Below are 25449 nucleotides of genomic sequence, written 5' to 3'. Positions count from 1 at the left end.
TAGAACTCGATAATGCCTTGGAAGTTTCAGAAATAGTTCGGAGCTCATTAAAAACTGTTATTACATAATAAACAGCCTCACTCTGTACCACGTCCACTGATGGAGGCACAGAACACGGCGATCATGATGACAGTTTGCCCCTCAGGATCATTAGCACTCCTGGCAGGCAGGACTCCCTGACCCCAAAGGAAATTCCACGGCAAAGAGCCCCCAGCTGGTCGACACACAGTCTCTGTGCCCAGGACTCGAAGGCAACCCGGGTCTGCCACTCACTCTCTCCTGAGTTCTAACGCGGAAGCCCCCAATTTAGTTTCTCGCTTCTCCAGAAGACAGTATCTGCAAACCATGATTTACCAAGATCGATTTAGTTCACATTTTACTGTTTGCAAGTTGCAGGGAATGTTAGGGACATAATGGTCAAGGAATGTTTCTGCTGCTTTGTTCTCTGCAGACAGTGACGCTCTTGTTCCAAATTCAAATTCATCACCCTCACAGGTTTCACGGAGTGCATTTCTTCACAGGTGACTCCTGTGACAGCCAACCTCTAGCACTTTGGGGTGAGGTCTGACTGTTCTTTTTGATACAAAAAAGGTTTTAAAACAATACGTAAATCTTTTTTTATCATGGCGATGCTTTGCATAGTAATTGTGAGCTATGGATCCAATATATTTTATTCATCCAAGGTTCTGCTCCCACATGACTGTGTGAGGAGGTTCTGCTGGCTCTAGGAGGAAGAAGGGCGCTCCCATATGTGCGCGTGTGACCTGAAGAGAACCGGCCCAGTGGACCTGGCACGGTCCTGGAGAAACTTACCACACTTTGCTTCACACGTTTACCACCTGACCATCATGAAACACGCACACGCTCCAAGTCCTCTTTCTCCCTGTGAGCCATTCCACACATTCTTCCTTCCAGCTGGAATGCTCCTCTGTGTCCTCTACACCAAGTTAACCCGCTTGCTCTGTGAGAATCAGCTCGTCACTTCCAGGGGGAAACCTTTGCTGGGATGCATCTCCACAGAATGCTCTTAGCAGGAAGTCCTTTCCCTGGTATGGATGGGGTGCCTACGGCTTGTTTCGCTGTTCATAGCTGTTGCCAAGCTGGCCCCTGGCTTACGAGGGACCGATGACTGGAACCCAACGCTGCTCAGGATTGTGTGTCCCTGTGACTAGCTGCAGACAGCACTGTTATGATCCACGTGATTTTCATCGGGCTGATTTTAAGTAGATTACCAGGCCTTTCTCTGTAGTCTTAGTCATGAAGTTCTGTTTATTGAAACCTGGTTGGTATCATAGTAACAGCAAACCTCCACTGACAGTTTGTGTGTGTGTTTTTTTTAAAAATCATTTTATCGGAGGGTCTTACAGCTCTCATAAAAATCCACACATCCATTGTGTCAAGCACATTTGTACATATGTTGCCATCATTTAAAAAATATTTTCTTTCTACTTGAGCCCGCGCTATCAGCTCTTCTTTTTTCCCCTTCCTCTCACCCTCATGAGCCCTTGATAATTTATAAATTATTATTTTCATATCTTACACCGTCCGCGGTCTCCCTTCACCCATGTTTATGGTTTTCGTCACCCTGTGTGTGCGTGTTATACATTAATCACTGTGATCAGTTGCCCCACCCCTCCCAACCTCATGATATCACTAAACCCATTATTGTTCCTGAGGGGCTTATCTATCCTGGATTCCATGTGTTGGGAGCTCTTATCTGTACCAGTGTATATGCTCTCTCTAGCCAGATTTGTAAGATAGAACTGGAATCATGATAGTGGGAGAAAGCATTAAAGAACTAGAGGAATGTTGTGTGTTTTGTTGGTGCTATACTGAACCCTGACAGGTTCATGACTTCCTTGTGATCCTTCTGTGAGGGGATGTCCAATTGTCTACAGATGAGTTTGGGGTCTCCACTCTGGCCTCCTTCGTTTGCATCAGTATGATTGTTTTGGGTCTTCTGGTGCCTGATACCTGATCCTGTCCACATCTCGCGATCACACAGGCTGGTGTGCTTATTCTATGTGGGCTTTGTTGCTTTCCTGCTACATGGCCGCTTGTTTAACTTCAAGTCTTTAAGACCCCAGACACTATATCTTTTGATAGCCGGGCACCATCAGCTTTCTTCACTACATTTGCTTATGCACCCATTTTGTTTCAGCAATTGTGTCGGGAAGGCAAGCATCAAAGAGTGCCAGGTTATTAGAACAAAGTGTTATGCTTATGGAGGCCTTGAGTAGAGGCCCAAAGTCCATCTGCTCTCTTAATACTTAGCATATAAATATATGTACATAGACCTATCTCCCTATCATGATACACTAATATATTTACATATATACATACTTATACCTATACTTCTGTAAATAGCTTTTGCCTCTTAGTTCTTTCCTCTATTTCCTTTCACCTTCCTCCTCTCCCACTATCATGCTTGCCCTCCATTTAGCTCTCAAAAATTCCTTTCAGATACACTGCACTTGATCAAACCCCACCAGGCATCCTACACCCTACTGACCATCAATTTTAGTTCTGTTGTTGTTCCTTTGTCCCTGAGTTTGTTGGCTCCCCACTCCCACTTCCCCGACCCCTCCTCTCCCATGTCACCCCAGAACCACCAGTCCCATTGTTTTCTCCTCAGGATTGTTTATCCTGCCTACCTTATATAGATAGACATAAAGCAAAAGAAAAAAAAACCCAACAACCTACGAATAGTTCCAAGTCTGTCTGCTGACCCTTATGAATGTTTGCCAATCAGGTCTGATGAGGTGCCACGCCCTGTCACCCGAGTCAGGAGTCTATGTTCAGGATTCCTCAGGGTCTTCGTTACTTTGCTCCCCTCGCTGCCTTGTTGCACCCCCTTCATGCTTCCCCCCACTGTGTGTGGGGCAAACCAGGTACACTTTCCACCCAGTGTCTCCAAGGCTGTCCCCCATAAAGCTCGCTTACGTTTTGATGACTCTAGGTCCTGCATTTGGCTCACTGTCCTCTGGCTCTTTGGACTTGAACTAGTGAACTGCCAGTTTGCTTGCCAATCCTGAGAGCCATCAGTGGCCTGCCATCTGACCTGCCAACCTTGAACCCATTTGCCTCTGTACCCACCAGCTTGTCAGTCTTGGGTTCCTCAGCTCCTGCAGCTGTACAAGTCAGGAGAAGCCTGGCTCACAGACTTGGAACGTATTCAGATTTGGACTTGCTTGCTTCTACAACCACAATTCACTGGTTTTGCTTCTCGAGGGAACCCAGTCTAAGGCATGGCTGTACATGAGGTACGTGCGTGGGAATAGAACCTGTATATGGAAGGCAAGAAATGTACCATTACCCCCACTACTTTCTCTTTAAGGTCGTTTTGAGCAGGGAAATTTTTATTGACAGCTCCATCCTCAGCTTTTAGCTCAGTATGTGGCACTTAGTAGGTCTTCAATCAGTATTTGAATAAATGAACAAATGAGAACTACCTGCTGGCTGCTGAGGTCTGCGAAAAATTGGCTGAAAGAAAATTTATACAAACTAACACGAAAACCAACCTATCAGATCAACCTGAGCACTGGCTATGCATATGGTTAGCTGAGTAATTCTTTTAAAATTACAGTAGAGTAACAACAGAGGTGTACTTAAGAGTCCTCTGCACCGTAGGGTTGTTGGATAGGCATGCACATCCTAAATCCCTAGAAGCAGTGAGGAACAAAATGTTTCATTTGCATCTTAGCAAAGTTAGAGTTCTGAAAACTAAAATATGGAATGTTTACAAGTTTAGGTTCAGTTTTGATTCTCAAATACAAACACATGCCTCAGTCTGTCCACAAACTACACACAGGATCCTCAATCCTGCCCTTCTTTCCTGGAAGCCAAGGAAATCTCTAACTATGCTGACGGTCATTTTCTACCCTAATTTTTATTCTATTTTCGTTAAACACACACATACACACACAACTGTCGTGGACAATGCAGGTTTGTTTAGAGTAAAAGGAAGACATGTGTTCGCTTCAAAAGGAAAACAAACCCAACAACTGTTCCCTTTCTCTCGTATGTGTGGTTAACTAGAGCTTGCACTGGGGCACGTGTGTCTGCATTTAAAAACAGGATCCTGGTAGAAAGCTCCAAACCTTAGGGCTGCACAGATGGCAGCTTCCTCCTATGCACAAGTAGGAGCGAGGCCACAGGGTCCTTGTCCTTGGCATCCACTAATCTTCAAGGTGCATCCGTGTTAGCCAGTGGATCAGAACTCTGTTTCTGTTGTTGGACACTTTTTAGGTACTGTAAACAGTCCTTCAATGAATACTGGTGTATACAATTGTTTCTTGACAGAACACCTTTCTTCTGAAGATTGGGATTTCAGGTATTATACTGAAAGAATTGTCCCTCTTAAGGTATCCAAAGTTTAGTGACCTTGGATCATCTGGCAATACTACTTTTTCCATAAAGGCATCTAGTATTCTTTGGCTCGGTCACTAATTTCCTCTGACCTTTTCTTAATTCTAAAACCTTCCAAGCACCCTTTGAAACCTCACTGCCTTATCAACTAAGCTTTCCCCAATAAGGTGATTTCATATCACATCTACAGAACATTTATTGGAATGATGATGATGGTGGTGGTGGTGGTCTCTATGTATTGAGTACCCACTCCTTGCAAGGTGCACTACATCATCCATGTAGTTAATCTTTACAAATGGAGAAACGGAGCTTCAGAGTTGTTCAGAAACTTGTCCCCAGCCATACAGCTTATACGTGACAAAGCTGGGATACCAGGCTGGGCGACCTGACTCTAAGTCCATGCTCTATAGGACACCATACTGCCTCTCATTTAGTGTTTCATTTTCCAAAATCTGATTTCCTCCAATAAAAATGCATTGAAGGGACTTTCCTTGAGCTATGCAGCCACCATGTATGTATGTAGCATGTCACCAGTGATACCGAGCACGGCCTTGGCCCTGGAAGATGGGGAACAAGAGACAGTCCAGAGCTCCTGGCTGGTGCTCCCAGGCTTTTGTACCAGAGGGCGCATGGTACTGTAAAATGAATGTCCCTCTCATTTGGATCAGGGGCTTCTCAGTAACACCAGTTACACAAGCCTGGAATCCAATAAAGGCATTTCTGCCTTCAACATTTGTGTCAGTTACATAATTTCATGTCAACTTGATAAATAAGAATGAAGGGGTAGAGTCTAGCCTGTCAATCAGGTCACAGCCTGAATGATTCCTCCTGGTGGGAGTGGCCTTCTCATGAGGATTCCGGGAACTCTCTCTCTGCTACACCTTCCTGTTGACAAGCCACACAGAGCCACGCTGATGGCAGCCAGGGCCCTGGAGATGCGTCCACTGCCATTGGATCCACAGGACTTTCCACCCACTGGCTTGCGATCTTCCTGAATTTGGCATCATTGCATGTGTTGTGTGAGTCTGAAGAGGAACTGATGGACTAATATCAACATATGGGCTAATATCAGATTTATGGACTTGATCTGGACTGGGCTGGGATTTTTTCTCAATATACAATTGTTCTTTGATATAAAGCTCTCTTACACACTTATGGGTGTCTCTGGATTTGTTTCTGTAGTCAACTCGGACTAACACAACACTATTTCAAGTTTGATTAACAAAAATGCGGAAGATCTGGTTATAAGGCACTATCCTAGTGGATTCTAGTAAGAGCTACTTAGTGTACATCTTTCACAGCCCATTTGGAGTCCCTAGTAGGTATAAACAGTGAATGTGCTGGGCTGCTAACCAAAAGGCTGGAGGTTCAAGACCACTCAGACAGCTTGGAAGACATGACGATCTTTTTTCTAAAAATCTGCCATTGAAATCTGATGGAGATGCAACACAGTTCCACTTTGACACATGGAGTGGCCATGCATCCCAATGAACTTGATGACCACTGGTTTTTTGTTGTTGTTTTTTTGTCTCAACACCTACTAAGTCTAATACCCAGCTGACATGATACTTTGGCAGACTTAGCAGCAAGGCAGACATTTTATGAGTAAGAATGCTAAATTGAAGGAGATACTTACAGAAAAGATAGGAACTTATGTATTTCTTTGTATAGAACTTTCCTTAAGGATGCCTGCCAGGCAGGAAAACTGAATAGGGCTTTCCTGTTCAGGGAATGTCCTGGAGGAAAAAAGACTGATTGAACTCCGGTGATCAATCCTGCCACGGCGTGCTATTGACTAATGAGAAACACCGGGGCTGTGGATGCACCAGCTACACCTGCCCAAGCACAAGCTTTCTGCAAAGTAGTTGAAGCACCTCATTGTTTCAGTCATTGTGCAGCCTGTTTGTGAGTCTAAGCAGCTCTCTGGCTTGTGAAGCAACATTTTCAGGAGGAAATTAAGTACAGCTTAATTTAGGGCTACGCAAGCAACATGAAAAGAGAAGTGAGTGACAGCTCTGAGGAAAACAGAGGAGGTGCCTTGGTCATCTGTGAAAAACAAAGGTCAAGTTCTTCAGAGGAGCACCTTACCCTAGTTCTTGAATAGAACCTCCCTCTAACGAAGAGAATGTCTCTAGACATCAAAGGAGACGTGAAGGAAGAATTGGGTGGGTCTTATCTTTCTGCCTCTTACAATTTTGGTTAAGTAGGGTCTTATCTACAAAAAGAAGGTTCATGGTCAAGAGAAAAATCATGTAGGAAAGATCAACATTTTAGTTCATTTAGGTTGTGTTGGGAACCAGAATTATATTTTGCATTATCTTCTTTTATCTGCAGAGGTCAAAGGGATGGGGGCCTAAGGGTGGGAAAAAGAGGGTCAAGCAAGTCATCTTGCCTCCATTCCTTCAATTTCTCCCTCCTCTTATTGGCTAGCCCTGGTGGTGTCATGTTTATGTACTGGGCTGTGATCTCATGGTTGGCAGTTCAAAACTACCAGCAGCTCCTCGGGAGAAAGACTGTGCTTTCTACTTCCCTAAACAGTTAAAATCTTAAAAACCCACAGGAGGTCACTGTGAGTCAGCATTGACTCGATGGCACTGAGTGTGGTTTTCATTTTGTACATACTGGCTAGAGTGCACACACACAGCACGCCATCCCAAACACCAGGATCTTAGATTTCTAGGTAGTACTCCAATGGGTAGCCATCCCCAAAGTGCAGCTTGGTTTAGAGGTGTCTGGGCACCAACTCATTACCTTCACAGAAGTCGTTCTTAATCTGAAATCCATCTGTTCTTTCATTAATTCATTTCGTCAAACTGTATTGGGCAAGTGTTAAGTACCGTGAAGTTAACTGCTAATGGGAACTGTAAAAAATGATGTTTGTTGTTCGGGGCTTGTACTTTAGTGGATGAGCCTATTGGCCTCAATGGCACAACAGAACAGGAAAACTAAAAAACAAAACAGAAAAACTGCTGCCATTGAGTCCATGTCGACTCAGAGCGTTCCCATAGGACAGGGCAGGACCGACTCTGAGGGTTTCCAAGACTAAATCTCTATGGGAGCAGGTAGCCTCATCTTGCTCTTGAAAAGCTGCTGGTGGTTTCAAACTGCGGACTTTGCAGTTAGCTGCACAATACATAATCCACTATGCTATCAGGACACCCAACACAACTTTCAGGAGGTTTCTGCAGGAACTTCATGTCGAAGTGAGACATGAAGGGCAAGAAAGAGGAATAGAGAAACGGTGTTCCAAACAAATGGACCAGGATGTGTAAAACAGGTCAGAGTTGGAAAGAATTTTTTTTTTTTTAATGGAGGAAAGATTTGTACCTTAAAAATAAGCAAGCCAAAAAACCAAACAATGAGCAAAACAATCCTTTCCTTTGGATCTTTCTGTGTGATTCAGAGGGCACAAATATCCCAGTTGTTATTTCCTAGCAGAGGTAAGAATCACAAAACTACCACTCTCTCCTCACCCTCTGCAGTGTGTGCCTTCACGGTATCATACACTGCTGAGTCCAAAAGGCAATTTACTAAATGGTGTTTAGTAAATCAAGTTTCTCCTGATATTGTCTCCGTAGAAAAAGTCCTGGAGAAGTGCAGAGGGGCCTAAATAATCCAGTTAAGAAAAACCGAGCCAGTCGGAATTAACTGGACCACAGAATAGCCTCCTTGTCTTCTCGAGGCCCCCACCCCTTCACTGCCCAGGGCTGGTCATGACCTAATAACCTCATTGAATCAATGCTGCTTCTTTTGTTGCCTCATCTGAAAACACAAGAGACCCTAGGTTAGACTAACTCACCACAAGTGGACAAGATGACCTGGTACTTTTCCAGGTTTCCACGGCCCAGGTGTAACAGTTAACAAACATCATGGTGCTTATTATTTTCCACCTTGATGGCATTAGAAGGGGAATGATACAGAAAGCCTTGACTATGTTGAGTGTTTTTTAACATGTCCTGCTACTTGATAGCTACCACTGTATAAATCTAAGTGTGAAGAAAGGGACACAGAAATAGAGCCACTCTTTCAGTGGCGAACTACCAGAGTGATGGCTCTACTGCAGCTTTCCTTCTCATTCTAACCACCTGGGAAAAAATGGCATTACTTCATTTGACAGACAGGAAATTGTAAAGCCAAAGAGACTGATACTCAGGTTCTACAGCCAGGTTGAGGACTTAGTATGATGCCCAGCCCACTAGCAAGCACTTTATAAATATTCATAATTTCTAATACAAATGGAAGAATTAAACTTGGACTGACCGGCTCCCATGCCCATCCTCAGGAAACCACTAAATCCTGGTTACATGTATGCAGGGAGAAGTGTGGGAGGAAGTAGAAATTAGCGTTCACTGCAAATCTTTCTCTTCTTAAAATCAAATTTGTGGGCCAAGGAACTGAGAAGGGACCACACGGGAATTTCCACTGTTCATCTGTCAGTTCTGAAGGGAGGCGGCTGAGGTGGGTGCTGAGTGAAGGCTCTGAGGATCAGCAGACACCCAGTCTGGCCCTGTGCAAAAGCAGACCGACCATCTGTCTCACAAATCTCTTACAGGAAGGTTTTCATGGCTATTTCCTATAAAAGAAGTTCTGCAGTCTATGATTCTGAATCATGACACTTTCTACCTGTGCTCTCTGCAGGGAATGGGGGGTGGCGGGTGGGGGTGGTGTAGGGGAAATGACTCTGTCTAAATGTGTGAGATGAGAGATTCAGGCAAAAACCTTCCATTTACCTTAAACCAGACAAGATGACAGACGGCCAAATGTCTTGCACAGTACGGATTACGACGGCTGTGTTGCCTTTGTGTTTGATTTCTACAAGGCAATTCTGTTTATGGCGCTCCATGCACAGTGCCCACAGTCAATGTGCCGCAGAAAAGAGGGAACTGGCCTGTCCTGCGTGAAGGACATGGTCTCTCTGTTAACATGGCTTTCCTGTGTGCTCATTCCGGAGTTTCCATAAGGCCACTTTCAGAGATAAGATGAAAAAGGAGGAAGAGAGAGTAGTTGGAAAGAGGTAGGAAGAAACAATAAAGGAAAAATCTTTATAACTCAGAAGTAGAAAATGAAACCAACAACAACAAAAAAACCCCAAACCAGTTGTGATCGATTCTGACTCCTGGTGGCCTCAGGTGTGTCAGACTAGAACAGGGCTCCATACTGTTTTCAAGGCTGATTTTTCGGAATCATATTACTAGGTCTTTAGCCAAACACATGAATTGGGCCACCCAGAGATTCTCTGATAAATCACTTGTTCTGGTTGCTGATGAGTTGATTCCAACTCATGGTGACCAGTTGTGAAGTGGAAGTTGAAATTGAAGAACGGATTCAGACATTACATCCAAGGTGCCTTTGGGTGGATGTGAACAAGCAAGTTTTTTTTCCCTGTCCTTTCTATTGTAGGTTGGGTACTAGCTTTCAGAGCTAACTAGTTTTTCATTTAGAAATTTATTTTTTGTTTCGTGACATTATTTAATTCTGGGTAACAGCACTTTTCCCACTTCCTCCCTGTTCTCCCTTCCTATCTGCCACTCTTTCCTGCCCCTTACTGCCTTCTGAACTTAGTTTTTGGCCAACTGCTGCCCATAAGGTATCCGGTGGTTGATTTTTCTGAGAAGTGCATTTCTTATTGGTGTCATTGTTCATTTTACAGACCTATTGTTTGCTGAAAGCTAAACCCTGGGGATGGGTTAAATTCCTGGCATGAAGGGTGTCCAAGGCCCATAATCTTGGGGGTTCCACCCGTCTCTATCAGACCAGTAGGTCTGGTCTTCTTTTGAGTTTGTTCTCCATTTTTCCCTCCCTCTCTGTCCAGGACCTTCAGTTGTGATCCTGTTGAGAGCAGTTGGTCATGGGAACCAGGCACCATCAAGTTCTGGTCTCAGGGTAGTGGAGGTTGTGGTCCCTTAGTCTTTTGGATCCATTGTTTCCTTGAGTCTTTGATTTTCCTCACTCTTCTTTGCTTCAAATGGAAAGAGACCAACAGTTGAGTGGCTCTTGCAACCTTACAACCCCCCAGTCACTACTCATGAACGCAGGATGAGGTGCACTGTCTTTGTGGATCATGTTATGCTAATTAACCTAGGTGTCCCACGAGACTGTAGTCCTAAGCCCCAGAGGCTAGTGGCTCATTCTTTCAAGGTATTTCCTTATGGCTAAAAAGTTCTAAGAATTTTGTCCCTGTTGACTGTACTATATCCAAAGACATATCTGTACTACATACAAACACATATGTAGAAATATCCCCTGGCGTACCTGTGTATACTTGTGTACTTCCACTGAATTTTACACATCTTTTCAGTTTGCATTATTACTATTATTATTGTTTGTTATTACGGTTACTGCAGGATAGTGCATGCCATACAACCTTTGCTGTCTTTTACTCATATCAACTCCAAGGATCTTCCTTTGCCTTGGTCATGCTGTGTTGACCTTCTCCTTGATGTGCGTTACTTTTCCCTTCTCTCAAGTTAATAGGTATCTCTTCTCTAGTTAGTGACCGTCCCTGTTTTACCCTCTCATCCCTGGCAACAAATTTCCTTCATTTCTGCTACTTTTATGTACCCAGTGTTATTTTCTTATTTTCCACTTTGTTTAGGATTATTTACTTTCTTGTGGTTACCCTGTAATCTATTATTATCTTCCTAAGTTTAAAATAGTTGGTTCTATCTTGACATCTTGACTTCCTTGCCATTTGGAAGTTCTGAACCTACACCAGGAACCTGGTGATGTAGTGAGTTAGCTGCTAACTGAAGGGTCAGCAGTTCGAACTCACTTGTTTCTCTGTGGCAAACCATGAGGCGTTTCCTCCTAGAAAGGTTTACGGCCTTGGCGACCTGAAGGGGCAGTGTTTGTTTTGGGTTTTTGGAATCTACACCATTTATCCCCATTTTGCTTTTTAGTTGTTTATTGATTGTTATCTCTGGTTCTCCATTTTCAGTCTTACAAAGGTTTATCTTGTTCTTGAAAATTCTTTATCTGTATTGGTGCCTGGGTAATGTCATGTGTCTTAATCTCAGGTTGTTGACGGTTCTCTTTGAAGAGCTTCGTGTTTCTTGTGTGGTTGGACTGTTTTTATATAAATTATTTTAATTTCTGTTTCCTTGGCAATGAGTTACTTTTGGCCTCATATTTGAGGGACAATTTTCTTGACTGGCAATTTTTTCCTTTCAGGGTTTATATATGTCATCTCATTGCCTTCTTGCCTGCATGATTTCTGCCAAGAAACCAGAGCTTAGTTTTATTGGTTTTCCTTTGTAAGTAACATTTTGTTTTTCACGAGCTGTGCTCAGAATTCTTCCTTTGTCTTTGGAAAGCTTGATTATGATGTTTTAGTGATTTCCTTTTGGCCTCTATTCTATTTAGAGTTCATTGAGTTTCTTACTTAGACATCTTTTCATCTTTCATGATATCAGGGAAGTTTTTGCCAACAAATCTTCAACAACTTTCTCTGTGCTTTTTTAGGTGGGTTTATTCCTGTTTGGAAGTTTCTGTTACATGTAAGTGATTGGTCTAGATGGTATCCACTTATTTCAGGCCTTCTTTTTTTTTTTTTTAATCATTTCCTTTTCTGATTGTTTCTCAAACATAGTAGTGCTAAGGGACTTGTATTTAATTAGGTGATACTGTCTTCTACTGATTCAATGAACTTCTTAGTTCTTTCAATGTGTTATTTCTGAAATGTTAGTATAGATCTTCTGGATTCCATTAGCTGTTTTAATCTGGTTTATAATGCTCTACTTATTACATTATTAAACAATGCTCTTACATTGTTTTCCTGAATTCTTCTAGAGATTTGTCTCTGCTCTGTGTCCTGGATTTTGTTTGCGTTTTCCTTGATCCCTTACTATTGAATTTAGGTAGTTTTATCACCTGTCCTCAGAAAGGTTTTCCCAGTTCTGTATTTCAGCCATTTGCTTGAGCCACGCTGTCCTCTTCCTTTGTGTGAACGGAAGCTGTCTGTAGTTTCTGAGACACTGTGGTGACACTGTCTTGATTTGATGATAACATGCCAGTTTGTCTTGCCCTGTTGGCTGGTTTGGGTACATTCAGGCAGGTGGGTGGACATGTTCCTTTGGCAGCACTGATGGGCTCACCACCTGTCCCTTGGTGGGTGTGGTAGTGGGTATTACCTATTGATTAAATAGTGTGGCCCAAGTGGTGGTGTCCACCCAGTGGGTAGGGAAGTACATGGGGCTAGAGTGTCTGAGCAATGTGGGGGGAAAAATTGAAGAGGGGCAGGGGAGAGCAGAGAAGAGAAAGGAGAGAGGTGTGCAGCAGCGGGCAGGAGCATGTGCAGTTGGACTGCAGAGGCAGTGGCCACTTGTTGCCTGATCTACGGGAGTGCTCACGGTAGCAGAGACTGTCGCTATTTGGGTTCTAATCCAGCGCTCAGCCATCTGTGTCACTCGGGAACGCCATTATCCTTGTTGAAGAGTCAGAAGGACTATTTCCCATAGCTCCAGGAAGCTCAAGATACACAAATGGATTTCATGATGTTGCTAAGCTTTGTAGGTGAGTTATGTAACTGAGATACTTCACAAAGATGATTTTTTTTAAATGCTTGTAGTAGTGAAAGGAAACGTGGTATTTGGAAGGAAAAGGGAAAATGTGCTTACCTTTGTATCCCAAAATGGCTACTGTGATTGTTAGCAAGGCACACAAGATGTATAATAATATGATGGAAAACTTCAGTGCCCAGTTATTTTTACATTTTGTACATTGTGTTCCTTCCTGAATACCTGTAAGAGAAGTCAAATTTTAGTCATTAACAAATCATTTCAATAATCATCACTTTGAATTCTGTCTCAAATGCCATGATTAAGAATAATTTTTATATATGCCTTACCATATATACTATGAGTTGTATTTTAAAGTAAACATTTTTGATCAATGTAATAACACATGAACTTCAGCTATAAGAACTGTTAGGTTGTTATAACTGGATCTCACATGACTTGAAAGTAGCACAGAACCTTGTTTCATGGAACAGATTTTCAAACAGAATCCACTACAATAATTTAAATAAGAATCTCCATCTGACAAAACATTTGGAATACCAAAATATGCTTGCTTTAGATATTAGAGCTAAAGCAATTTAAACACAACAGAAACAAAACTGTGACGTGTCCCTTGATGTTTGTTTCAGGGATGTTCTGGAGCTAGTTTTGATTGGCTTGTAAGAGCCAATTGCTAAATTTTTAGGAATTGTGATAGCTAGTTGCTTATGAGTTAGTAGCTTGAAATTTGCTCCAAAGGGCCCCTGGAGAAGTGGCATGCCATTAACTGTTGAGCCCTAGGCTCTATAGCAGAAAACACAGGTCATTTTAGTGACTTAAACACCCAATCTATAAGTGTGCTTGTGTGTTACAGAGAATAGACACTGATCCTTCTTTAACTTATCACAGTGGTTTCTATAACAACTATGGCACAAATTGTAAAGCTGGTCGTTTTGGATGAGAGGAGATACATGTAGACTACTCACAGTTTAACTTTTTGCAACATTCTAGCCTAAGTGGTAAAACACCATCACTTCTGCACATGACTCCAGAAATGAGCCTGTAAAAAGTACCTTTCCGTTTTTATTGCTTGATTAGAAACACAGAAGACAGAAGTCTGCGGACATTTTGTCAAAATCACGTTGTAAGAAATATCAGAAGATTCCGTGTTTCCTGGTCTGTATGTCTCACGAACAAGGCCCTCCTGGAGGACAGCACGGAAAGGCCTGATCTCGGGTAATCGTGCTCAAGAACACTTAAAGGGGAAAGCATGGAGATTAAGCTACAGCTGAAGCTTCGTTCCTTCGGTTTGTAATTGCATGAATAGAGCCCCCCTTCAGTGAAAAGAGCTTTTCAATGGTATTTGATACCAAATGAGAAGAGAAACAGCATGTAACTTTCAGAGATTCAACTTTTTTTTTTAATCAATCATTTTATTGGGGGGGAGTTGTCTTAAAAATTTTTTAACAATCCATCATTCAATAATATTAAGCACACGTGTACATATTTTGCCTTCAACATTTCCAAAAAGAGATCAGACTTTCGAGTTCAGCTAAACTCTTGTCTTCTGGGCTACGGGCATGGGGTGCGTCTTATCTAGTCTCATGATTTACAGCAGGGTTCTTACACTTGAGGGTGCATAAGAGTCGCATGAAGTGATGGCTGAAGCATAATACTTCTAATTCAGAAGGTTAAGGAGGAAGACTGAGAATATGGATTTTTTATTTTAATTTTCACTTTACAAAGCCATCCACGTTATTTTTTGTATGACAGAGACAGCACTTAATGGATGGGAAGTGGAGACTGCTGGTGTGAACCAGAACTTCTCCAACTGCTTCTTGTGAAGGGCCAGGCTCTACATTTTTCAGTAGAGCACTGACTAGTATGTGGTCCTTTTAAATTTTTAAAAATCATTTTATTGGGGGCTCTTGCAACTCTTATAACAATCTATACATCTATGTATCAAGCATGTATTTGTACATATGTTGCCATCATCCTTTGGAAAACATTTTCTTTCTACTTGAGCCCTTGGTATCAGCTCAATTTTTTTTCAATCCCTACCCCATGAACCCTTAATAATTTATAAATGATTATTTTCATATCTCCCACCGATGCTGTCTCCCTTCACCCACTTTTCTGCTGTTCGTTCCCCTGCGGTGGTGGGGTGGGGGTATAATATGTCGATCATTGTGATCAGTTCCTCCTTTCTCCCTCCACCTTCCCCCTGCCCTCATGGTATTGCTACTCTCATTACTGGTCCTGAGGGGTTTATCTGTCCTGGATTCCCTGTGTTGTGAGCTCTTACCTGTACTCATGTACATGCTCTGGTCTAGCTGGGTTTGTAAGGTGGAATTGGGGAGAACATGGACTTATTCACACACGTCCAGGTGATATGGATGCAGCTAGTTTGGGTACTACACTTCAGAACAGCACTTCTCAAACTTGAAAGTGCTTCCGGATAGAGGTAAATTCTGATTTGGAAGGTAAGAGGTAGGATCTAAGATTCTACATTTCTACAAAGGTCCAAGTGAAAGTGATGCTTGCCTGGTCCAAAGACCTCATTTTGAGTAGAGCAAGACTTTAGTCCAGATGATGGTCATGTTGGACTAGCCTTTGGTCAGCCAATTCTTGGAGGGTGAAGCTCTAAAGTCATCAGACTCATGAGTCAGACAGACATAGAGTGAATCAGCTTCTTTGCTTCACGATACTTCTATTTCTCTTGTTCTCTCTACATTCTGCTCTACTGCTTTATATGGTCACCTGTGTGTTTAAGTTCCATGCCATATGTCCAAAACAACCTCAGTTTGAATCCTGCCAAATCACATCTCTAGTTTCCTCCTGCTTTTCTTAACCCTTTTGTGGCCCATAAGATATAGATCACCCACCCACATGTTCAGCTTCGTTTGCAGCTGCTTACTGAGTTGTAGGACATGCTATCACCAGGCAGAGACCTGCATAACATGATGAATCTGAAAAAGCAGGCCTCACCTGACTAATCCTCCAACCAGAGTGCATTTGGGACATATGGGTTTGTTTGTTTTTAAATCATTTTATTAGGGGCTCATACAACTCTTATCACATTCCATACATGCATCAATTGTGTAAAGCGCATTTGTACATTCATTGCCCTCATCATTCTCAAAACATTTCCTCTCCACTTAAGTCCCCAGCATTAGGTCCTCATTTTTCCCCTCCCTCCCTCTCCCCCCTCCCTCATGAGCCCTTGATAATTTATAAATTGTTATTTTGTCATATCTTGCCCTGTCCGAAGTCTCCCTTCACCCACTTTTCGGTTGTCCACCCCCCAGGGAGGAAGTCACATATAGTTCCTTGTAGTCAGTTCCCAGGGACATATGGGTTTTAATGCAAATATGTGTCCTACATATTTAAAACCCATAGGACCTCCAAAGATATTCCCTTGATTTCCATGTCTTTCATTGTTGAAAAGACATGCTATCCACAACAAAATTCACAGCAGAAAATAATTTGGTTAGAAAAGGGTTAATTCCATCCAACCCCAAACTTCTATTATCCTCCATGCCCCAGGCTGTTAACCTGAAAGACACCCTGATATTCTCCAAGGCCATCAGTTACCAGGCCCTGTTAATCTTCATTTGGTATATTTTTTGGTTTTTTTTTTAAATTTCTATCAGGATCATAGCATCATCTCCAGTTCCTTGGTTTTATTTTCTGTCCACGTCACGCCAAGTTCTGAGCTAGGTACTTTTCACATAATATCTATAATCCCTGTAATGACCCAGAGGGAGGCGTGACTACAAGCGCTGGACTGAGAGCCCATGTGGATCATGAACAGGAGTCCAACCTGAGTCTTTGTGACTCCAAACGCCAGGCTTGCTCCACTCGCCCCAGCCAGCTCTCCCTGTTTGTTTTCACTGCCAGCATGCTAGTGTGAGCTCAGTTCATCTGAACGGAAACTTCCTCTTCCATTCCCACTGGAATCCAACCTCACCCTGTCCTAAAATACTGCTGTCCTCATGACATTTGTCAAAAAAAGAAAAAGAGAGAAAGAAAAAGAAACAAACAAAACCTCAAAGGCTTAGCTTCAGACTGAAAACACACACACACACACAACTGCCTCCCCCCACTCACAACCACAGACACACAATCACACAATACTTACACACATACACACACTCTCCCCACCACCTCTTCACCTGTCTTCAACCAGTTTCTTCTCCATAATCTGGCTGTTTGAAACACACACACACACACAACATTCAGTTAGGGTGGAAAGAATTTTGTAATCGGGAGAGTAGGAATTGTAGGCACACCCACAAACTTGCCACATTCCATATTCCAAAACAAGAGCTCTGCTTTGATGGAGATGGTAAACCATCGGAAGATGGGAGGAGACGCAGGGATGCTGGGCCAGGCTCCTGTGGAAAGACAGTTGATTGCGAGTGTCGCTGCTTTGGGAAGGCTAGGGTCAAGGCAGATGACCTCCTGATGCCTCTCTCTCCAGGGTGGTTTCTTCCATTCCAGGAGAAGGACTTCAGAGGATTTGTTCCGTGAGGAGACAGGACATAGAATCTGCAGGCTGGCGGGCAGCCGAGAGGCATCTGGTCAAGCCTCCGTTCATTATGAGTAGAAAAGTGAGGGCTAGTGAGGTGAAGCCCTGGTCCTGACTCCAGTGCAGGCCCTGCCCCTCCATTCCTGCCATGTGGCTGGCGCCGTGTTTGCCACTGGACATCGAGCATGTGGTATTAATGCGGATCGACTCCCAGACAGTTGTCACTGGTTCACATTCCAAAGAGCAAGGTCACTTCCTCACGATGTGCGCTTCTCACTGCCGACTGGATCAGCACTTAATCAATATCAGATGGCACTGCCCAGCCTCCCTTTCCCCCGACACACACTTTCTCTGTCTTGTTTTTCCTCCTCCCGGAGACTTATTTTTAATAAGAATTCTGTTTTATCTTTCCCTCTCTGCCCTCCACTGGGAGGACATCTGGCCAAACAAACTGATGCCTACTACAAAGAGACCCTGCTGGCTCACGGAGCTGGGGACCCTCCACCTTGAACCTCGATGGTCACAGAAAACATTTGAGAGAGACATCCCCCTGTTACCAGGCTTTGTAATGTTTGTTTTCTTAGCATTACTTTGCAGAGACTGGGGACTGTGTTCCCATGGGGGGAAGGAAGGGAGACGGAGCCCATCTGCAGAGTGCTGTGGATAAGAGATTCCAGCTCAGGAAGTGAGGCTCTTTTGCCCCTTACCTCCAAGAGGTCTGGCTTATCCAAAAACCTGGTCCCGACAGGACATTGGCAATTCAGCAGGCCACAGAGAGCAAGCGTGGAGGGGCTCATGCCTCCTCATCGGCTGACCTTCCTGAACTGGAACCCACTGAACTTGACTCTTGGCTCGTGTTGTGTGTCTATTTTCCAGTATCCAAGTCTTTGTTACATGAAAAAGTTTGGAGGCCAGGCAAAGCCGGAGCCGCTCAGGTTAACTCCTTGCGTATTCCATGGAAGTTCGGAAAGGCTGACAATTTGGTCCCTCATGTCCCGACTTGTTTTCTGTGCTGCCAAGTTTCCAATAACACATGTTTAAAGGCCAGCACGTGGGGATGGTGGGTGGTGAGCAGGCTGGGGAGAAAAACGGAAACGTGCCAGGAAAGACAGTACTAGGGGCCAGCAGAATCCACCAGCACTGAGAATTCCTTTCTGTTGTGGTTCTCCATCCAGAGCCCTCCCAAGTGCTGTGGTTCAGGCGCCAATTTAGTCTGTTTTTTTCAATCATCTGGGAAGAAAGAAATGTCTCCCCCATCATTTTATATACGTGAGGGGGTACCCCCCAAGAAAACCCCAGAATGTTTTTTTCAAAGCTATGTATTTAATTTCCCCCCCCACAAAAACAACCTTATCATGTTCAAAGTACTCTCCATTATACTTAATACATTTGTCAAATCTGCAATCCCATTCTTGGAAACATTTTTCAAACTCATCTGTTTGGATGGCTGACAGCACCTCCCTCTTTTTTATTTCACCTTTTCTACTTTATCAAATCGCTGTCCTTTCATGCCCCTCTTTACTCGTGGAAACAAAAATAAATCACACAGAGTGAGCTCAGGTGAGTAATTTGTATAGGTCAAGAGAATCATGCTATTTTTTGGCCCAAAATGGTGCATGGATGGCTATGTGAGCAGGTGCATTGTTGTAGGAGCAAAACCAGTCCCCCCTCTACCACAAATCAGGCACACCGTTAAGCAATTGTTGCACACCGTTAAGCAATCTTTTCAGAACCTCTAAAGCTTGATTAACAACTGTCTGACTTGGTGGAACGAACCCCAAATGCACGAGTCAACATTTTCATCTGTTTGTGAAGTTGATGTACGTTCAGAATGAGGTTTGTCATCAATCAACATTTCACCTTTTTTGAAACGAGAAAACCACTTGTATACTTGGGTTTTCCCTATAGTGCTGTTCTTGTAAGCTGTGTTCAACATCACAACAGTTTCTATGGCATTTTTCCTGAGCAGCCCATCATGAAAAACTGAGGTTCCAGTGAAATTGCTTTTATGAAAAAACTCACTGTGATCAGAGAGAACCTTCCCAGGCGATGCCACTGAGTGCACTAACTCAGGGTGAGTTGCTCGAGGCTCACCTAGCGGGGGGAAAATGCACACTACGACAAAAGCTCCTCTCTGCCCAGTGCAACTCCATTTTGGAGGGGTACCCCCTCATATATATACATAGGTATATGTTTATATAGATCTATATATATTTGCCACGCATATCGCCAAAGGTGGGTTCATCTCTTAAAGGGATGCATGCCTACATGCAATCAATCCCCTTCCTGGCCCCAGGGGTGGGTACCTCTGGGTTATCTAAATTATCACAAGTGTCTAGCGCAGTGGGTTTGCCAGAAAGCTCATATTACCAAAGAGAAGTTTCAAAAACCGGTAGGTTGCACAATCCATAAGAACCACAAGTTTCGATCTGATATTTGCAGTAACATTTTCATGTGGTTTTTTTATAGCTATTAATCTACTGCCTGGTGGTAGATGTTCCCATAAGCCCAGGGGAATGATTTGACTCTACCGATAAAACATGATTCAAATCCATTCCTAGAATTAAAATGCCCTCAAAAGCAATGAAGCAGTCAGAGTTCCCTTCCTGGTGGTTATTGAATGCTGTGCGATACCATGCGGACAGAAGTAAAAGGCATAGAACACTTGATCCCACAAATCATTAACTTTTCCTTATGACAAAGGCTCTTTGCTAACAGCTGGGATATGGGTTCCGTTTGTAATTCCTTTTTCTTTTATAGCGAGCAATTTGGTCCCCCAAATGGGACACCTCACAATACCACATTTTCTAGATAATGTGGAAATTCACGAAGATGGGAGGAGGATAAGGACTAGAAACAGAATCACTTTCTGTGCGACAGAATCAAGGCCTAACAGCATCTGTGTGTCAGAAAGATGTTTTCATAACTTTTTAAAAAGGTGACTTAACTATGGATATGTATGATACGTGAATTTCAAATCAAGAAAATTATTAGCCACCCACCAAAAAAAAAAAAAAAAAAAATCCCGAAGTTGGCCAATGGTTACTAAGAGTGAAAGAGGGGCTTTTGCTTAGGGTGCATTGAGTTTATGTCAATGGTGGTGGAATAATCTGGAAAAGGAGATCAATAACGGCTGCACAACATGAAGAGTTACCATCAATGGCACAGAGTTAAACCTGTAGAAGTTCTTGAATTGGAGAACATTTTGTTTTGTATACATTTTTGCCACAATTATACTAATAACCTTGAGTACAAGGAAAAAAAGAAAATGATGATTGTGTACAACTCTTTTTGATATGACTGAACCATTGAATTGTATGATATGTGGATGAAATGCCAATAAAACTTAAAAAAAAAAGATGCTCAAATCAGAAAAACTAAGTACAAGTGGTTTCAAGAGAGCAGGAAACTTCAGGGTTCGTTCTGAACTTACATCCACAACCTGCTTACTTAACAACGGTGTCATTATTTAAATGAAATAATGCTCATGTACGTATGTAAAAACTCTTGTCAAGTTCTGGTTTCATTTTAATGTTAAGGAAAAATACGATTTGTTTAATGTTTAGAATTTAAACCCTGACTATTTTTAAAAAATGTAGGCAAAAGCCAAATATAATGGTCTCAGTTAGAATATATACATGGCATCTGCCAGAATACCATCATGTTCTCTCTGCGGTTTTTGTAATAAGAAATCCTTTATTATAGGAACTGTACACAAATGCTTTCAATTCAGAGGACAAGAATCCCTACTCACTGTGGAGCTCAACCATCACATCCCTTAACATTTTTCTGTCCCAGCTGGCCCCCTTCACTTGGCTGGAGTCCTGTTCTTGTTATTCCACAGGCACAGAGCAAACTGCCAACCATCCTGATAATATGATTCAACAATAATGACTACTTCATTATCTGGCATTGCCACACAGCATCTTTGTGTGTTGAAGCACGGAGTATTTTAATTAAAAAGACCCAGGAAAGTCGGGCTCCGGTTTGGATCCTTGGGGTCTGTTGCATAATGGAGTTAGACACAGGTATGTGGAGCAAAGTGCTATTGGAGCCCAGGGCTGTAGCAGGCTATGCACTGGCTCTGTGTTTGGTGGGAGAGTTTGGTATGCATGCATCGAGGAAGGGCAGGGGAGAGCAGCCCTTACGGAGGCGGCTGTGACGATAAAATGGTTAACAAAGCCTGGCACTCACCAAATAGTTTCAATTCTCCCTAGAGTGTCATCACTGTTATCATAACAGCCCTGATTTCCCTGTGAGACTGACTATCCACCTTGTTGGCAGAAGGAAGGCCAGAGAACTCCTCAGAAGCAAGGATGCCAAGACTTCGTCTTACATATTTGGACACAATGTCAGGAGAGACAGTCCCTGGAGAAGGACATCATGTTTGGTAAAGTGAAGGGGCAGCCAAAAAAAGGAAGTCCCTGGATGAGCTGGATCGAAACAGTGGCTGCATCAGTGGGCTCAGCCATAGGAGCAATTGTGAGGCTGCCTCAGGACTGTGCAGTGTGTCCTTCTGTTGTGCACAGGGTCACTATGGGCCAGGGAAGACTCGATGCCACCTGGCAACCCCACTTTGGCCCCTCAAGGCTGGGAAATTTCCCATGAAGAAAATCATCTATGTCCTGTCTGCTTACAGCAGGATGGATTTTATTTGTTAATAGTTTAAGCTGAGACACTAATTCCTAGAGTTTCTGATATCATGTAACCTCGTTAAGGCCTTATAAAATTTTACCTATTTATTTTTAAATGTTTACCATGGAAAATTGGAAAAACCTAGAAAGGTAGTTATGAGGATTTTGTCTCTCAATAGTCCAGCCAACCAAAATAACCTGTGGGAGAGGCCATTCCCTTGTCCGCCCTTACCTGTCATCTTCATTCACAGACCTAGACTAGCAGGTAAAACAGCAGCAGCAAAACCACCCGACCCACTGGCATCGAGGTAATTCCTACTCACAGCACCCCTGGGCCACTCTTTACCAGAGCACATAGTTTCCTCTTTCTCCTTTGGAGCAGCTGGGGGATTTGAACCCCTGATATTGCAGTTAGCAGCCCAGTGCTTACCAAGAGCAGCAACAGGGCTCCTCACTAGCCGACTAGAAGTTAGGCACATGACCAGTAACTGGTAGGTAAGACGTGCCACACAGCCAAGTCCTTGCCGATGGAGTAAGTGGGCAGGCGATGTGCCCACTTCCAAGTCTAGCGACCTGAAACCTCGCAGGCTGTTTTTTCCCTTGTAGGTTGATTGCAAAGGACAAGGACCTAGGGATCCGGGTTCAAAAGCCAGTAAACATCCTGAATCCCTGATGGATCATGGGGAAGGCTGTCCTGCCCACCTCAAGACCCACTCCAGAACGGACGCTTGACCAAGGAACTTCTTTTGTCTCAACCCTTACTGAACTACTTCAAACCTCCTGCAATCTTAAAGTGTGAGCACAGACTAGACTAGCTGAACCCGAATAGCAGTAACCATGAGTACTATTTTAGTGCGCCTCGCGTCCATTCTTTCTCTATTTGCGTTACGTATTTTATATGATGATGATCTACAGATGATAACCACTATTTGGGTTCGGTGATAAATTCTTGCTATAATTTAGTGGCTGTATAGCATTCCATCAAATACCTGCTCAAACCACAATTCACGTAACTATTTGAAATATTTTTCACATTTACTTTGTTTCTGATTTTTCCTCACTTTAAATACTGTAATAAATATCTTTCTGTGGAAGCTTTTTGCTTTGTTTTAAAAGAAGAAACACAGGGAGGGTAGGGGAGGGGGGGAAATGAGCCGATACCAAGGGCTCAAGTAGAAAGAAAATGTTTTGAAAATGATGATGGCAATAAATGTACAAATGTGCTTGACACCATGGATGGATGTATGGATTGTGATAAGAGCTGTACAAGCCCCAATAAAACAATTTTTAAAAGAAGAAGAAACACTGCAGAAAGCCAACAAGTTAGACTCATAATTTAAGAAGTATTCCTTCAAAACAAACAGGAGCAGACTTGCCTTTTCAATGTGGAGGGACCAGCCTTCCTTAGAAAGGGGCAATACAAACCGGCCGCAGGATGGCTAACTACTCTAGCTCTGGGCTTTTGGAGGCTGTCATTTCTCCCGCTGTTCTGTGGCGACATGCGGCTAAATGAATGCTCACCATCTTTTCAAAGTCAGGGTTGGCTTGGCGGTTGGCTGGTAAGGGTTGTGAGTCCCTCAGGGGACCCATCCTCCCAGGGGTGATTCAGATTTTGGAGTGGGCTTGGCAGAGAAGGCAGCTTTACAATTTCAAGACAATTTATGGAGCACAGAGGGGGTCTTACTCAGTTTAAGTCTGAAACTAAACCACATTGGCTGCCCTACTGAGTTTTCTTTGGAAATTCTAGTGCTCTGAACTAGGGCCTTGGCTGCCTGGACCCACAGAGCTGCAAGTGGCTCAAGCCTGCAGGAATGGATGGCACATTAGCAAGAAGGAAGGAGGTGAAAGAAAGGTTTATTAAATAGTGACAATTTTTTTTAACCACCAAGAGCCTCTATTAATCTATCTGGAACATACTGATGAAAGCGATTCTTTTCACAAACATGACTTTGACCCCGTAGTTCAGAAATTCACAATAGTTCATCACTGCCAAGGTAACACACACAAGTGCTTCAATAAAGAGCTCAAGTTGCTTGCCAGCTCGCATCCTCTGGTCATACAGACTCTTGGAACCTCATGGCAGGAGCAACAAAGCTGCCATCTAGGCCAATGCTTATTTTACCAGTGAGGCAACTCAGGCCCAATAAACACCACTGCCCCATCGCAGGACTTCAGGACTTAGGTTTCTAGAGTCCTAGCCAGGGCTCTCTGAACCCTTAGCCCTGCCTACTCGACCACGTGTCTTTCTTACTACATTCCATTTATTCACTGAGCTAGGAAATAAACACGGGCACCTACTCTGTACCAGGTACTATGTGTAATGGTGAACAAGGCCCACAAATCTCTGATCTTATGAGACGTATTCTCTAGTGGGAGGGTATTTTCGTATTTTAAGAGGCAATAAATGGATTGGAGAACTATAAAGCCCAAGATTCCAAGACCACACAGTGGGGCAGAGATAAGAAGGGTAAACCAACCCAACCCTTGCCTTGAGCGCTCTCATTTTAAAAAGCGTCATTTGGGGGCAACTGATGAATGGATCCACTCTCAGTCTATCAAGATGTCTTACCAGTTTGCATGTTGCTACGGTGCTGGTGCTGGAATCTACCAGCAGGTCACCCATGGGGGACAGGGCAGGTTTCAGTGGGCTTCCGGACTAACACAGACTATGAAGAAAAGCCTACAGTGTTCTACAGCTGAAAACAGCCAATAAAACAGAACATTGCCTATGAGTAGACGATCAGCCCCCTATGTTGGAAGGCACTCAAAATACACAATGGCCACAGCAGTGACATTTGGCATATGAACAGCCGTGAAGATGGCCCAGCGCCGGGCAAGGCTTCATTCTGTTCCACGTGGGTGCCTCACAAGTCAGAGCGGCTTGAGGGCAGCTAGCGAACAGCACGTACAACAGAGGACCTGAGGCTGTGGTGACCCCGCTGCTGCTGCTCCGTGCAGATCTCTCAGATGACAGCGCTCTTGATGTCGGAACAGCGCTGGGGCATGCGGGACTACGCTGCAGAGCAGGTGCTGAAAGAAAGACTACATCTACATCTCGCACATACCTACTTTGTGGTTGGTTTGTTTTTTGATAACCAATAAAACTAGTGTTTTGATGATCATGAAAAGGCGGGGGCTTCAACGTCGATGAAAATATCCATCAGTCTAAATGACATTCTGCATTCCTCTACAAACATGTTTGTTCCTTTTTGCTTTACTTTCTTCAAGTGAAGATTATAATTGAGGAAACTCAGCATGAAAAGAGAAAGTGAGCCACGGGAGGGCCAAAGATTGTGGTTCGTGTTTTAAAGTCACTGTCTATGAGACATGCATCAGTTCACTTGAAATGACCTAAATGAGGAATACCGTTTCCCCGAAAGTAAGACATTCCCCGAAAATAAGACCTACATACATTTTTGCC

At 43.3% G+C, this 25449-nt stretch overlaps 1 protein-coding gene across 1 annotated transcript in view; it reads right to left on the bottom strand.

The window, feature by feature from the left end:
- COLEC12 (collectin subfamily member 12) overlaps positions 1 to 25449 on the bottom strand; it is a 218097-nt gene that overhangs the window by 32744 nt on the left and 159904 nt on the right. The window contains exon 4 of the mRNA XM_045296306.1: positions 12984 to 13106. Within this exon, the coding sequence (XP_045152241.1) occupies positions 12984 to 13106 (123 nt within the window). The remainder of the gene's footprint in view (positions 1 to 12983; positions 13107 to 25449) is intronic.

The sequence above is a fragment of the Echinops telfairi genome, unplaced genomic scaffold (assembly GCF_000313985.2).
Source record: "Echinops telfairi isolate 266 unplaced genomic scaffold, ASM31398v2 ScPeMD7_7400;HRSCAF=8409, whole genome shotgun sequence".
Classification (NCBI taxonomy): domain Eukaryota; kingdom Metazoa; phylum Chordata; class Mammalia; order Afrosoricida; family Tenrecidae; genus Echinops; species Echinops telfairi.
The sequence above is the reverse complement of the archived record's forward strand: the minus strand, read 5'-3'. Positions and strand labels throughout refer to the sequence as shown.